This window comes from Nomia melanderi, chromosome 9 (genome assembly GCF_051020985.1).
Source record: "Nomia melanderi isolate GNS246 chromosome 9, iyNomMela1, whole genome shotgun sequence".
Lineage (NCBI taxonomy): Eukaryota > Metazoa > Arthropoda > Insecta > Hymenoptera > Halictidae > Nomia > Nomia melanderi.
The window spans coordinates 4,865,563-4,882,136 of NC_135007.1; the positions used below are offsets into that span (position 1 = coordinate 4,865,563).

Consider the following 16,574-nt stretch of genomic DNA (forward strand, 5'->3'; position numbering starts at 1 on the left):
AAAAATCTTGCACAATTATTCAATTTAACAATACATATCCAAGTTTCAAATTTGTTAATTATTTTTCCATTTTATATCTGATTATAATTTTATAAAGTATACCGTCCAATAACTCGGTTATTCTTAGATTATTAATCTTTCACAGTCTCATCGGTCAGAACAGAAACATTCCCAAAAATACAAATAAAACAAAGAGTAAATCATAAAAAGATTAACAAATTGAAAAATCCCATTTTCTATAGATCAGCGTTTAATTGTGCCAATCTAAAGTAAACTCGAGTTTCAAGCATATTTGCCTTATTGTAAAATTTCATAAATCATTTACGATAATTCAGATTATTAAAGATTAAAATTTTTCTAACAATGCGATTATTTACTAACAAATAATTGGCCAGGCGTCATGGTAGACAATTTCGATGATCAGTTTCCCCAGACGTTCCGCAGCCTCGGATGTCTATTGAACGGAGCGGAGTCCGCGGCCGAAGACGCAGGTGCAAAAGACGTCATTTTGTTGTGAGGAGAGCCTAACGCGGCGACGCTTCTTTCAAATTCGCGGCGCCGCTCCGCCACGCTCACAACGCGTTCAGTTCTCGTGGGCACCGGTCGTTTCCGAAACTCGTCGAGATCAGCGATCGACCTTCGACGAAAAAAAATCATCGGTTGAACAACTTCCCACTACGGTGACAGTCATTTACATAAAACAGACAAATAAAATCTTCCCTCCAATGCCATCCCATTGGTTTCAATCGTCAGTGAACGAACTCTGTTTTCTTTTTCCTTGAACATCTGTGAATGGTGTACTTTGTGGTATACATAAACGGAAAACAACTTTTGAAGAACCTGAAATCATTTTTAAAGGAACTAAAGAGTTCATCGAATTTTTGGAAATCACTGAAGGACTATGTTGTTTATACTATAGAATTTTACGTGATACGTGAAGAATTCGCGATTTGATTAGTAAATTCATGAACGATAAAAATCGGTAAAAATTCTGTAAAAATATGTTTATAATATTTTCATTTAACGGAGTATATGTAAGGGTCGATAAAAGGCTTCATTGTCGCCGAGGGATCGAAGGATCTTTGAGTAATACTATTTTTCTCTGATCTCAAGAGTTCGTGATGTCTCTTTTCATTGATTGAAGATACACATCAAAAGAACTCTTATTCCCGACGGATTCGCCGAATGCGTAATATTGCGGAGCTTCGATACACCGTCGAAATTCTTCGGTTTTTTTTTCGTAGGAGCTGATACTGGACGCCCGTATGGTGTAACGATTATACCCAGCGGAGCGAACTATCTTCGTAAAGCTTCCGTAAATGGCGTTTAATATTGCGATGATTTATGAAGAGACCAATCAAGCGATACTGTATTTTTTCCCGCTATAAATAACTGAGAAGCTGCAGCAAACAAACGACAAAGTTTCGTTACTGACTGAAGATAGTGCTTAATTTGGCAGCATTGATAAATTCCAGTGAACGGTTAGCGATACTTCCAAATATCCGAAAATACCTCGCTGATTACATAAATAAATCACGAGATAGTGGTTAATGAATAAATGAAAGAATACGTGAGAAATATTCGAAAAACTTAAACAGTGAACAAGTTCGATTTCCTTTTGTTTTATGTATGAAAAATATTCACACAAGACGCATACGTTAATATCGATTATTCTAACAAAGTTAAGAAACCAAGGGACAGAAGCTGTTTCTAGAAACCAAGTAACATATTCCCACGAGTAGAATGCTCACGCAAAGGAGCAACTTTTTCCATCTTTTAATTAATTAAAAAGGTCAAGTTCGGCGGGATAAACTAGATTGTGAAGATGGCTGACTGTATTATCGTCTCGTATCACAATTCCACTAACAATTTATTTATAAAAATCTCGTTTCACCGTGCAACGAATATAAAAGAATAAACTTATAAGAATATAAATGAAAAGTTACACTACCAATAAATTTCTCATTCACGCGTAAAGAGAAGATTAAATAATGTTTAATCATTATTAAATGATTAATGAAGAGTTTTTCGACGATCACAATATTTCGACTTCGTGGACCATCGGTTGACTGACTACGACGGATAAGAAACGCATCTAGAACTCGTTGTTCAATCATTCGAATAGCGATGACCCGGATCACGGTTGACGATTAACGCTAATGGAGCAATGTGACCGTGATAACGCGAACGACACCGTTGTTTGCACGTCGCGGCTCAGAAATAGCGACAAGTGTTCGTCGTTCACGGAACACCGTGGATCTGATTATGACACCGGCGAAGATGCGAGTGCTCGACACCAGTGAATCGCGTGTAGACCGAAATAGTGTTGAATGCGACGAATCAATCTCCGGTGACGATTAAACGCGTTCCCACCGACTAATGCCTTCGCGGCAGACGGTTCGACGGATAATCGAAGAGCTCAGACAGTTGCGGATAGACCACGGGATGATCGAGTCGTATCGTTGGAGGTGGGGTTGAATCGGTAATTCGATCGAGGAATAATCACTCGGGAAGTTATTAAGGTGTGATGAATGAAAAAGTTGAGAATTTGTGGGCAACACTTGTAATTAGTGAAATTAAAGATAAATGTGTAGAAATTTTGTTTAAATTCTATTTAAATTCGAGTAATTAACAGATTAACATGTGTGACACTAGTGTCGAAGTGATTTCATGGATTATTGAGGAACGTTCGAATGAATTTTTAGTACAGTAGGTTAAAAGCATGATAAGAATCATTTTAGTTCGTTTCAGTGTAATGAGTAATATAGATTATGAAGTAACAGGAAAGAGTAGTAAGTAAAGTAAAAAAATGTTTAAGATTAGATGTACGGTTTCAAAGTTAACGAATAAAGAAATTCAGAGTTCGTGTTGTATTAATCGATCAATGTTCGTTGAATATTCGTGTTGTGCCGGATGTTTGAAGAAGAAGTAAAAAGAATTTGAGGGATTGATATGATACATAGAAAATTCGTAATTCGATGTTTGACAAGTAACAAGCCGAATCGCAAAGAAATGTTCTGAAAAGTGTGAACCCGACAGATCGATCCGTCATTGAATGCGGTTAACCAGACAGTTCTCTGTGTGAAAACAAATTAATCGCTGTGACGATTGTTTACAGCCCACTTGCTCGGTGAAACGAAGAATCACATACGTTCGATTGTTTACCGTGCAAAGAAACGCTATGTAAAATCGAAGTATTCGTTTTAAACTTAAATAGAATAAGTGAAATTTCCATCAAAACGACAGACAAGAAAGCCGAACGTGAGATTCGTGGAATTTTAGTAAAATTCACAGGATATCCTTTGAAACGACCGACGGGCCACTCGAGCGTGAGATATATGAAATTCTAACTATATTTATAAGGATTTCATCGCAAAAGAACGTGAGAGGCAAGAACGAAATATGTTGGATTTTAGCTAGACCAGTGACGTTTTCGTTGAAAAGTTAAACGAGAAAGCGAAACGTGAAATTGGCGGAAGGGACCGTCGAAAAATATACCCGATAGATGTGTACAGATATCGATACTTTAATGGAGAAGAAAGGATGAACACTTTTCAGTGAGAACCGGTTTCGATTAAAAAGAAACTAACGCTTCACGGACAAAAGCAATTTAGTTTACTAGAAACCTGCTCTGGCTTCATTACTATAACCCGTGCAGGGACTGTAATTACCGCAATTAGTGTCGCGAGAGGAGATATTAACAATTGTTTAGAGACCGTTGAAAGTTCTACTCGACACGTCCTGGAATCTGTTAATCGGTTTAAAGGAACTGCTCAAAATACCTGGGAACTTTGAATAATCGAGTGTAGTGGATTTGACGGTAATTGCGCCCAGGATTGTAAAGGTGCAGATGTCTGTCTTACATGATGAGATTCCGTAATTTAATTGAATTACGCCCGATACGATAAATAAAGCGATCAGTGTAATCGGATTAATCATCGCGAGATGATCCTTTGAAACGCGCACTGGAAATATTCTGAGAGGTTCTAATGATGTGATCGAATAACAATCTATCACGAGTTAACTATCCGATGATTGTTTATACTATTTATTTTGAAGTAAAATAATACGAGAAGTAGTTCAACCGAACGACTGTTACGGTAGACGATATAAATTGGTAGAACAATTGTGGAAGAGAGGAGCCAGCTGCAACGAATTGATTATTGTGACCGTAGAAATATGTATTCGGTACGTTTGCCAAAAATTTTCATAAGTTTGATTTAAACTGAGGTAATCTTCATATCTCACGTTGAAAAAAGTGTATTTAATTTAACGGGCTTTAAATTTAACAGTATTATTAGATAAACTTCGTTTGAAAGTGAATAGAATTAATTAAAAAATAATTATGATCTTAAGATATTAAATTATTTTTATTTATTTAAAAATAATATAAATATCGTGATGTTTATAATAATTTGCATGAAATATTTGTTAACACGCGATTCAAATAAACAGTTTTACAAATGATCTAGATGAAACTAGATCCTATTGGAATTTAATTGTACAGTTACAATTTAGTCTCATTTGATCGACGAGGTAGAAAATGACACGGGTGTTACGTTATATAAACTTGAGTTATATTTGATATCAACTATTAAGTTGTAATAATTAAATTAAATTCCGATCTTTGGCAAAGGGCCATTATAACCCATAACGAAATTAAAATTTTATGTCTAGAAAAGAATTCAATAGAGTGGTTCAATCGACGAAGAATAAAATGTTTAAAACCAATTGAATCTGTAGAAACTCAGAAACTAGTTTCAACCTCCGAATTTAAAATTCAGAATTTAAACCATATGCATGAAACCATATGGAAAGAGTATTAATTCTTAGAAGAAATGAAAAACAATTTGAATAATAGGATATAAAAATTTCTCAGGTCAAGTACATCTTCCTAGAACAACAGAAAACTTATTTTAATATTTAACCCCTTGCCATGTGTGATTTACTATTCAGCTATGATCGATGCAACTACTTCGCCATTAATAATTTATTGAAAAAACAAACAAATTTTAGGCGTGTTCTACGTCTACTCTTGCTCCAAAGTGCAATTATTGATAATAGAAGAGTAATAGTTAACTTGAATTCCAAAAAATTGAGTAATATTTATGATAGATTCTCTTTAAAATCTTCTTCGCGTGTTTGACGCGTTATAACGCAAGGGGTTAATTCAATATTGAAATCCATAATTCAGAATTCAGAATTTCAAAATATCGAACCAACTAGCAATCACCGGCAGTAGTCTTCAGAATATAAATCCAAGAAACACATACAATCAGCGCGAAACATAAATTTCCATGAGAATGCATGTCACAGTTCCAAATTCTAACTAATTCGATTCCTGGATTTGCAGTTCGAAGACGCGATCGGAGGAGACATCAGTCACCCGTAGGTGTCACGGGACGTTGGTTACCGCTGACACGTGGACCTGACGGTGCAGACTCGGGGGTCCATAATAAACCCGCGCCGCCTTGGCGATCTTCTATTAATATGTCCCCGAGGAGAACAATTTCTATTCGTCGACTGGAGCAGACAATTTTTCGCGGAGGCGTTCCGCTCGATGTGATCTATTTTCGAGGCCCCGTATCGATCCCGAGGCTACCTCGGGCCGGACAGATTGTTTAGCAACACTTAACGAGCCGTTCGCTGCGGCCCGGTCGAGTCGTGGACGCGCCAGAGGCTAAGGAGAAACCTCAACAGAAACATTTATCCGCTGAACCGACAGCGGGACGAGTCTAATCGATCCATCAGCACGCTTCTGTCCGGATCAAATTGGTCGGAATTAATTTAATTGCCGGCAACGGTAGACTTTCAAACGTCACGAGTGTCCATCGACCAAGCTACCCAAAAATGAAGGTCGTTGCACGCAGTTGCTACCATCGGGACCAGACGACAGTAAATAAATCTTTGGAGCTGTATCTACCAGAAACGATCGCATAAAAAACCGAAAGGGGATGAACTGAATTCCTCCGTGGATAGTTCAACGTAGCAGCTAGTCAGTCGCAGCCCTAGTCACTCTGATCCTTAAAGGAACAGCCTCCTCTCGTTACCAAGTTCCCAACCCGAAGATGATCACGAGAAGCTTGAACTTATCGTTGGATCTCGAGGGACCGATTCAGTCGACCGTGGAATACAATCCGGTTGGGGACGATCCGTTGATCCTCGCCGCGACATTTGTCAATCACACCAACCCTATCGTCGCGTTCCTCCAGCAAGAGGACTCGTCCACGAGACGAGACCCCCTGTACATCGTACTGCCGATCACTGTTATTTACGCGGTGATTTTCTTCACCGGGCTGATCGGGAACGTGTCCACGTGTGTGGTGATCGCACGTAACAAGTCCATGCATACCGCCACCAATTACTATTTGTTCAGTCTGGCGATCTCTGATTTACTGCTGCTGCTGTCTGGCCTGCCGCAGGAAATGTACTACATATGGTCCCGTTTCCCGTACGTGTTCGGAGAGGCCTTCTGCATTATTCAGGGATTCGCCGCGGAGACGTCGGCGAACGCCACCGTCCTGACTATCACTGCGTTCACCGTCGAAAGGTTCGTACACGACTTTGAATTAGTGCCCGGAATCGACGCGCTTGCCGACGGCATCAACCCCCCGCGAGACCATGACTAATAGCCAGTCTGTGGATCGGCCGTCATCCTCGACACAGGCTGGGACAGACTTTAAAGTAATGATCCCTGTTTCTCGTGTAGTATATGAATCCGAATTTCAGTTTGTGAAATTTTTTATTTTTACCTTGATTTTTAACTTTTAAGGATGGGAGTTTAAAAATAATCGAGTTAGTGCTGAATACTCTCGTTGGCAGTAACTAGTAAACAAATCTAATGTATTTACTTGTTTTTACTTATGTAACAGCAAATTTAAAAGAATAAATTTATTATAAAAGTTCGTTTTATTTTGATAAAAAGAATTTTATATATATCTAGATAGCAATTGTATCAACTACATAACGAAAATTTCACTGGTTTCAAAATTCATGATATGTTTTATAAAGATCTATGCATACCTATTTTTACCAAATGTTGCTGACACTTTGGATTTGGATGCAAACAACTGTAAACATAATAATTAAATACAAGTTCCTTATTTACTTGGTAATTACAAACAAAAATTAGAAATTATAAGATATTGCTATTAAGTTACAATTTTAAAATGTGTCTTTTAAGATCTTCGGTAGAAATACTGTTGAAAGTGATATTTCAAGTGTCATCTCGGTAACTGGTCTTGACGGAATGTACACAGACATTCAATAGAGGACTAGAAATTTAGTTCTTCGACATAATCACATACAATGTGCACAAGTGTAATAAGAACACGTGTCCTTAATTTCTTAACGAGTTAATTGCGTTTGGCGAATATACACGTCATTTAAAAACCCAACATCAATGGATTATTCAGTTCTTCAAATAAACATGTAATTCTCCTTTATATTGCTTTAGGTTTTCATTAAAATATACCAAATATTCCTTACGTTTCACATGTACACTCGCCATTGTTTGATTTTACGTAGATTGCTGTAAAAGTTTCGGGAATTCGAAATTCAGTTGTTACATTCGTAAAGCTTCACAGTTTTAAAGTCAAAAAATATTGACGCAACATAATGGAAAATAACAATGTTGAAGGAGAATATTTTGGAAAACAATAAAACCATTAGTTTAAACTTATTTGTAAATTCTCTGATAGTTCCTCGAAATTTTTGCAGCAACCTATAATACGCGTTTCACATGGCACCTATATGTGTTCAAATTATAATCCATGTTCAAAATCAGGATATATACTGCAAAGAAACGTTTATACCGCAGGTGGCTTTTAACTCCGAACTGCTCGCCTGGGATTTGTACGTTTTCGCTTGGAATTGTCGTGCCTGTCTTATGAGGGTTGGTTTTATGCCCGTCTAAATTTTCGAGGTTTCGTTGGCTTCTCTCGAGCTTCTGCTAAGAGCTTTGTCCTTTGAGAATGATTTTATGAAAAGTATGCTCATTGAGTTGTATTGTGAATGAATTCTACCTTTGCATGAAACTTTCAGAAATTAGATAATTTAGGATAGGGGTTAGCACATTTTTTTTGCGGAAGTAGGAATTAAATGTTTTTAAGTTTGAAGGCTGTATTTTGTAGCTTGCCATTTGTACTGCACTCGATAAAACATATTTGATTGGATTTTCGAAGTATTTGTTGCAATAATTATTTATACATTAGATGCAGGAAATATTTTTGTTAATGGTGAAGGAAATGGAACAAGGTAGCTTTTCGCACATGAATGAAATATTGAAGAACAAAATGAATATTGATTTAAAGAAATCGAATCAAGTATTTTCTTCTATCAGATGTTCGGTAGCTTTTTGCACATGAATGAAATATTAAAAGACATAAAATGAATATTGATTTAAAGAAATCAAATTAAGTATTTTCATCTAACAGACGTTTCTTTCAGTTTCTGCTCTTTTGCAAGATAGGTAATCACTGTTTCGTTCATTTCTAATTTTCAGAAAGTTGAAAATAGCTATCAGGAGTTTTGCTCAATTTTCTGGAAATATGTTCAAACGAAGGCTTCTGTTGATGAACGAACTTCTAGAGTACATAAACACTCTGTGAGCATGAAGTTGAATTACTTCCAATTATCGCTGCAAGCCAGAAGCTAGAATAATAAAAACACTTTCGAGAATCTGCACATTGAAGCTAAACTTTCAATATCCAACTAAAATTTCTTCCTATGGTATTTTATTAATTTTCTCATTATTAAAAATATTATTCAACGGTAGAAATCATTTTATGGTTATATTTGTAGTAAATTAATGAAATGTCACGAAAATATTATTTTTTAATTAAAACGGTAACGGAGTATTTAATGATATTAAACTGGAAAATGGAATAAGAAGGCATGTAACTCTCCGTAAGATTATTTCCTTTTTCATTCAAATAGAATTTATAGATCTCGAATGATTCTAGAGAGATTGCTGGAGAATCGATTCTTTATTTTCGATCAGTCAGCAAATTAATATTATCGGACAGTGGAACGTTGTTCCGGCATTTAGCTGCGTAGTTGAGCCAAAGAGATTTCGACCTCTCGATAAGTATAGACCAAAGAATTCTTGTCTAAAAGCATCAAGCCTTCGGGTTGTATGATTACATGTCAACCCCTTGTCATGCATGGTTCCCTAGAACTGTCGGAAGTACAGTAGAAAGCTTCATATCCAACCACCCACTATTCAAACATCCGAATGTTTCACTAACCGGAAGTTTTATTAATCGAACAAAGTATCTTTTAGCAAGAAATGATCTGACAAACCAAATTTTAATTTTTATAGTATAATTTTATAATTTCATTTGAAAATTTCTACAATTTTATATAATTAAAAAGATATGAGAAGAACACACATATTTAAACAAATTGTTTGTCTATATAATCTCCAATAGGATAAACAAAATTTAATATTAAAAAAGTGATTGTCCTATTATTTGAAAGTTTGTTTGTTCAAATACTTTCTTGTTTTCCAATTAATTCAGATACTCGAGACTCTGTTATAAATATTTTCGGTTGACGCAAAGGAAATACGCGGAACTCTTTTTAGTTTCTGGAGGAAAACATTCGTGCCTTTGTGTGACGTGAGAACATCTCATTCCATCTGTTTAATCTCGAAAGTGGCAAACTGATTGATATGAAATAGGGTAAAAATTAACAGCCAATATTTGTAATACGCGGAAATAATATTTAACACCGTCTGATGTTTACAAAATTATGACTAATATTCTTTTAAATGGAAACCTCATCGTTTGTTCGAATATCACGTTTTTCTTTCGACTCTCTTAGAGGGACGTGGTTATTAGCCACTTTCAAACCTTCATAGATCATTCCTGTCCAAGCATAACGAGTTATCACCAGATTCCCAGCTTTTGTTGTAGTAATACTTCATCCTCTTTTTGAATAGGTAATTTAATCAGTGTCTAATCTATTCATAGATCCCTGTGGCCATTTATAGATTTTCTTTCACTCCTCAGATTGCCTGATACACTATACTTATATATTTTTGTATTTATGTTTGATATACCACTAAGGTTGAGAAGTTTCCTCAATAGTTTTCGTTGGCAAAATACACAAGAAGATTAAAATTATATGTTTCTTCTTTTCTTTAATAATATATAGTAAACAACCTTTTCTTATGCGACCTAATAAAATCTAAACATTTTAATGTAAATTGTGCGATTTGTAATGAATACAGATTTCTAAAAATATTCAGTGAATGGATAACTTACAATTTCTCAGAAAGATGTTATATAAATAGAAATATATGCAGAGTATTCTATTTTAAATTTTCTGATGCAAATATTTTTAAAAATATGGTGGAGAGAGAAAAATATGTTTACGGGGTTTTTCGAGGTATATATCTTACAGTGTACGTATGGAATTGTTAGGCAAATTGTCAGATGGAAGCCACTTACGCTTTTCGAATAACTCGTGATACATATGTTCTTCTACAGAATGATAACTGAATCTGAAACAAATTCAACTATATCATTTCATGTATAAGTTTCTTTAAATACTTGTAAATATGGATAACAAAATTACTGAAACTGTCCAAATTGTTAAATATAAATATTCTAAAAATATAAGTATTAGAAATAATGTCAATAATTTCTGTAATAATAATTTAATTTTTTGTGTTGTTCTTGATTGTTCTTTTTTGGATATTTCATAAAGAAATTCGTGGGCGTTCACTCAAATGATCTGTGTGGTTGCTTTCACGAAAGCTCTACCTGTAATCGAATAACGTGGCTAACGTTTATTGAGAAAGTTTTCAACACGACAAGAACTATCATGTCAATACTAGTATTTGCTTCAAGTTTATTAAATCCAGAGATTCAACTAGTCTTAGATATTGTTTTCAAGGAAATTGAATGCACTGTAATCTTCAAGCTCCTCAAATATCAATTCAAAATTGCAACGAACTATAACGATAAAAGATTGGTCGATGTGTACGTAGATTCATCAATGAATGTAATGTAATACAAAAAAGATAATACAATGAAAAATAATTTTAAATTGCAAATTTTTTCAAACGTTACAGGTGTATTTAAAATCTCTTCCATTTTAAACGTCTATGAGGTAGACGTATAAAAAAACGTGGAACATATCCAAAACTAAAAATTCAAAAATATAAGGCAAGTTATCTGATATCAGCCCCTTTCAGAATGCTCGCAAGGCATTACCTATCAAATTAATCTTGAACAATTGTTTTAACTTGGTACAGCAAATTGTTGTATATAATTGTACGAAATGTTTGCAAATATTTGCGAATGTTTGTAAGAAAATTTGTAAGATTCATTTATTGGACGAACGTTTATTTACATATGTTTTTGAACGCATGAAACTGTTGCTCTTGAAATATTAGTTTATGATTGTTTGAATGAGTTTGTTATGGATTGTAAACACTTTTAAACCATTGTTTTGACAAATAATATGCCAACAGCTAATTCGAGATTGGTATACCACTATTCACGAATATTGAACCATTCAAGAACGACCGACTACTAGTAAACGAAATTTGGTTTCAATCCATTTGACAAACGATTGACGACTTCACTGAAAACTGTTTAAGACGTTGTTAATTGATTTCACCTCAAAAGAGAAGAACCGTGACATTTATTTCTAGCTACTGTCGTGATGGAAAATATTTCATCAGACTGAATCGTAGGTACAAAAAATAGTAAAATTGTTTCCTAATATAGAATTTCATCATGTAAAGTTTATGAGTATTCCCCAACCATAAGGGTTTATGACGGTATTGTTCCACATGTCAGCGATAGAAATGGACGTGTACAGATGTCGAAAAATATCGAATAGAAAAGGAATTGAAGGGACACAGATGTATCAAAGTTATGTAGGAGTTTCGGTTGCAATAAAATGTATAAAAGTTCTGCGACATGTCATACATGAAATAACATGGTTCAATTTAAACTTTGAAAAATATACCACGTATCCCTCTCAAAAAGCTTAAGTGGTTTCCTATTGACCTTATCCATTTACATATAACCACTTTTTAAGAATATTTTCTTGTCTTACACATATTTTTGGAAATATTAGTTGTACAACAGTATCGAAAACAATATTGGCAGAACATAATTGTTAAAATATAAATTCTTACACTTATTAAATGATTAAATGAAATAAATTTATCTTTGAAAATTGATATATTTTCCAGAAATTTAAATAACTTTAAAAACTCTGTTAAAAAACTAATTCCTGAGTGAAGTATCAAATGTCAAATTAAATTCTTTTTGCTTATTATTTTATTATCTATTGCATTATATTGTGAAACTCTTGCTTTGTAACCTCCTTACACTTCATTTATGTTTCTTCGTTTTCTGCACTAAAAGGTATCTGTCCGTCAACTGAATAAATAAATAAATAAATAAACAACCAAATTTAAATATATTGTTCAAATGATTTTTAAATAAAGTGTACATTACATTCATATTAAATTACATTCAGGTTACTTGTCAACTTAATTTAAATAAATATAGTTATATTACTTTTATAATAAACGGACTATATATCTATAAAAATCGTATAATTTTTTTTGTTATATCTAATTTCTTGTTTATTATCACTGACACCGAGATAGTAAGCTTGACAAGTTCCAATAATATAGTGTTTCATAGACAATTTTACTTGAGCTCTTGAAACGTGAACCTTATTTTAAAGAACCAGATCACACTGTGTATGATATCGTCACCCTTTGTTACGTGACGTCGAAAATGTTGGAGCACGTCAGCCGAAGTAACACTTTAAGTGTAATTAGTTGGAACAGCCACGTTAGATCTCGAAGATAAACTTTGTGACAGAAGAAAGATTCGTCTTCCTTCAATGGGATTTTCGTCACAACCCTTTGAAAATACGATATTGAACACTCTTGAAAAGAAAACCAATCTTCTCCCGTTGCTTGAAAAAGGCACTTAGTGAGGAAAGCTTTTTTAATAGAAATAGGGATTGTACAAGGTATTTTCCTTTTCAAAATTATAAATGCCAGATTAAGGAAAACTTTCTTTCAGTTTGAATAACCTTCTTCTCAAAATTTTAAAACGCGATAGAAACATTTTTGAAAGAAAAGCTTTTCATCTATACAGATAATCTACCATCCATTTTTTATTTAAACAATAAAACAGAAAGGTAACGTGAATCGCTTTCGTCACGTTTAACCCTTAACAATCCAGAATGCCTTTGTATCGTAATTAATGTTAAACGATAGAAAAATAAACGGCACGATCTTATGGGACGACCTAATACTTAATGCTGATACGTTTATTGTTAACGAAGATACTACCATCTTGGAAACACGATTCCTTTACTTTTAGGTATGTGGCGATCTGTCACCCTATCATCTCGCACACGATGTCGAAGCTCTCCCGTGCGGTCAAATTTGTCATCGTGATTTGGATGCTGGCGCTCTGCCTGGCCGTGCCACAGGCGATCCAGTTCGGGATCGTTTATGAGTACAGCAACGGCTCGGCCATTTTGGACAGCGCTAGATGCTCGGTGAAATCGATCCTAATCGAGCACGCTTTCCAGATATCGACCATGCTCTTTTTCGTTGTCCCTATGACAATCATCACGGTTCTGTACATCTTGATCGGAATTCAGTTGAGAAGATCGAGATTACTCACCGTAACTGTGAAAAGGAATCATTTACCGGCCGGATTGGTCCATTGTGACAGTGGCAGAGGAAAGAGCGCCGCCCAGAGGAATGTCATTCATATGTTGGGTAAGTGGAAATTCACTTTTTTTAACACTGTTAGTCTCAGAAGAACTTTTCTAGTTAACGATTGAACTGTTAATCCTGTAGTTGCTGAAGTTTTTAAAATAAGATGTAAGTTATTATACTGCGTGGTTTGAACAACTCTATATTGATATTATAATGGATGTAAAAAAATTAGAATTTCTCTATTGGTTGTATTAGCATAGAAATTATTTTTGTGAGAAGAATCTCGAGTTATGCTTCGTCATATAAAAATTCGAATGTTGCTTGAATGCCTTTATTGTGTATTCTTATACTGTGTTAATGGAGACTTTAATAGGCATTGGATTTGATGATGAATAATAAAAGTGCAATAAAAGGTCACGGTATACAACTAAAGACACCTTCACAATGTACATTTTATACAATCCTCGTATTATATTGCATTACATTGTAAGCACTTTGATTTACGCGTATTCTGTATATATTTTATAGGTATTATGCCCGTATTTTGCATATTTTAAAATATTACATCTACATAAACCCCCGTATACGTCATAGTGAACAAGCTTTCAATACAAATGGATTTAAAGCTTATAATGTTCCATTTTATTTGCTATTGAATTCCGTAATAGAAGTACCTTTTTTGTTTAAAATTACGCGGAAAATCTGAATATATCGCAAGCCACGTAAAAATGAGAAAACGTCACATAAATTTCTATTACCTTTGGATATTTTTGAATTATAATTATAAAGGATTGTTCATGTTATTTCAATTTTCTTTCCTTCATAAAATCACTTTTCGCCACAATAGCATCCCTCATTTAAGAATTGAATCCCAGTTTCAAACTTCTAGAGATACATACAACAATTTTATTCTTTCATATTTAAAAAATCTGACATTTCTTCTAATACTCAAATGTCTCTAATAATGTGTAAAAATAACACATGAATCCAGTCTTGATGCCAAACCGACAGTGGAAGTTATCGAATCCAAAAATTCAAAAAATTACAAAACTGTGTATAAGTAAAGTTAAGCCCAATACATTGCAATTTTTTTCGTGCCTAATTTCACTTTGAAGGGACAAAACCACCTTTTGAAAAAGATTTTTTTTTCTGTAGATTATCTTGGGAACGATAAGAGATACCGAAAATAAAAATAAAATACATTGTTTTTTCACGTCTATAAGATTGCAAAATCAAATTTTTTAAAAAGGGCTAGTGGTGGGGATATTTTGAAAAGTTTGAACTCATTAAAAATTTTATCTTGCAATTTTATAAACGTAAAAGAACAATGTACCTTTTGTTTAAACTTTTTTCGCTATCTCTTACCATCTCAAGATAATCCATGGGAAAGAAATATTTGCATTTCCTTGAAGAGGTGGTTCCATCTCTTCATAGTGAAATTCCGCACGAAACAATTGCAATGTATTAAGCTTGATTTACTTTACCTTCACACAGAGTTTTGTAATTTTTTAAATTTCCGGGCTCGATAACTTCCCTTGTAAGCGGCAATATAAAATCTGCTATGCTGTATTCGCGATTCGTAAGCTTCGCATAGATTTTGTATTGACGTAACAGACAAACTAATTATATAGTCATAATTTATTCATTTTTTTCTTCGATTCGTCTTGATCTTCAAGGAAACCTGTCCGTAGTTTAATGTCCACGATTAACGGTCGCAGAATCGACTACATAGTAGGGAAACGGGATAGGGGACAACGCCTTCGTGGCATTCCATAAGTTAATCGTGTCGAGATGTTTGGCCAACTGGGAACATATCGATGATGTCTTGGCTCGGAGAGGCAAGGAAACGAAACGAGGAAGGGAAGACTTAATCCAACTAACGCGAGGAGATTTCTTGTTTTACGACACCATAAAAATAGTTTTGCTCCGCAATAAATTTGTCGACGATACATTCTTTTACGAAACATGCAGGGTTTTTCGAGGTAGATGTGAAATTCATTGCAGCCGGTGATACTGTTTATACCGTACGATCTGACACAATTATCGAGAAGGAAGTGACGTGACGAAAAAAAACATGCGAACCCTCACGTGAGTGATCGAAGGGAACGTCTCCGCGACGACGGGAATGAAATATCGTTAATGGACGTTTTATCAATGGAACAGGCTTGGCAGGCATATAAATAAAACGCCCGGGTTACAAGAAGGATTGAGTCGAGCAGAAATTCCGACGGGAAGCTCGACGAGCACTGTTAATTGAGGGAAATATTTGCGTGAAACTGCAAAATCAATGGATCGTAGATTATATGCATTTATATTGCAATATTTTTCTATCCTATTAATAATATCATAATATCCTAATATTAGAATAGTACTAATATTGTAATGTTATATTATAACATATTATACTTTAAAAAATTCTCAATACAATGAAATTCCTTAACCGTATTTACTGATGTTTAGTTTATAAATTCATAAATTCCTTCCATTCTATAGTAGATCACATAAAATAGAAATAGACAAAAGGAAGAACATAATGAATTGATTTTCTATATACCCATAAATACAGTAGATACGCATGTATACGGAATATCACGTAGCCCAATCAATACATAAAACCATTCTTCACAATCATTTTATTATGTAATATCATTTATATTTCATTAAAAAGAAGTCCCCAGGAATATCGTCATGTTATCGATTATATTGATCTCATTCACTTAGCCGGCATTTATCATGAACATCATAACATTCCTTCTCCGGGAGAAATTCGAAATATCGGGATGTTCGCCCACTTTGTGCAACGAAGATCATCAACGAACTCATTTCGATCCGTGCGGTCGAGGATCGTTTCAGCTGACCT

The 16,574-nt window shown here is 34.5% G+C and overlaps 1 protein-coding gene across 2 annotated transcripts in view; it reads left to right on the forward strand.

The window, feature by feature from the left end:
* Positions 1 to 608: 608 nt before the first annotated feature.
* The window catches only part of LOC116431294 (pyrokinin-1 receptor), a 40,340-nt gene continuing 24,374 nt past the window's right edge, over positions 609 to 16,574 (forward strand). For both annotated transcript variants that reach the window (XR_012999403.1, XM_076370780.1), the window contains exons 1-4: positions 609 to 680; positions 2,023 to 4,188; positions 5,354 to 6,550; positions 13,368 to 13,774. Coding sequence is in view for 1 of the 2 variants with exons in the window: in XM_076370780.1 (XP_076226895.1) it covers positions 6,069 to 6,550; positions 13,368 to 13,774 (889 nt within the window). In the remaining variant the exon portion in view is untranslated. The remainder of the gene's footprint in view (positions 681 to 2,022; positions 4,189 to 5,353; positions 6,551 to 13,367; positions 13,775 to 16,574) is intronic.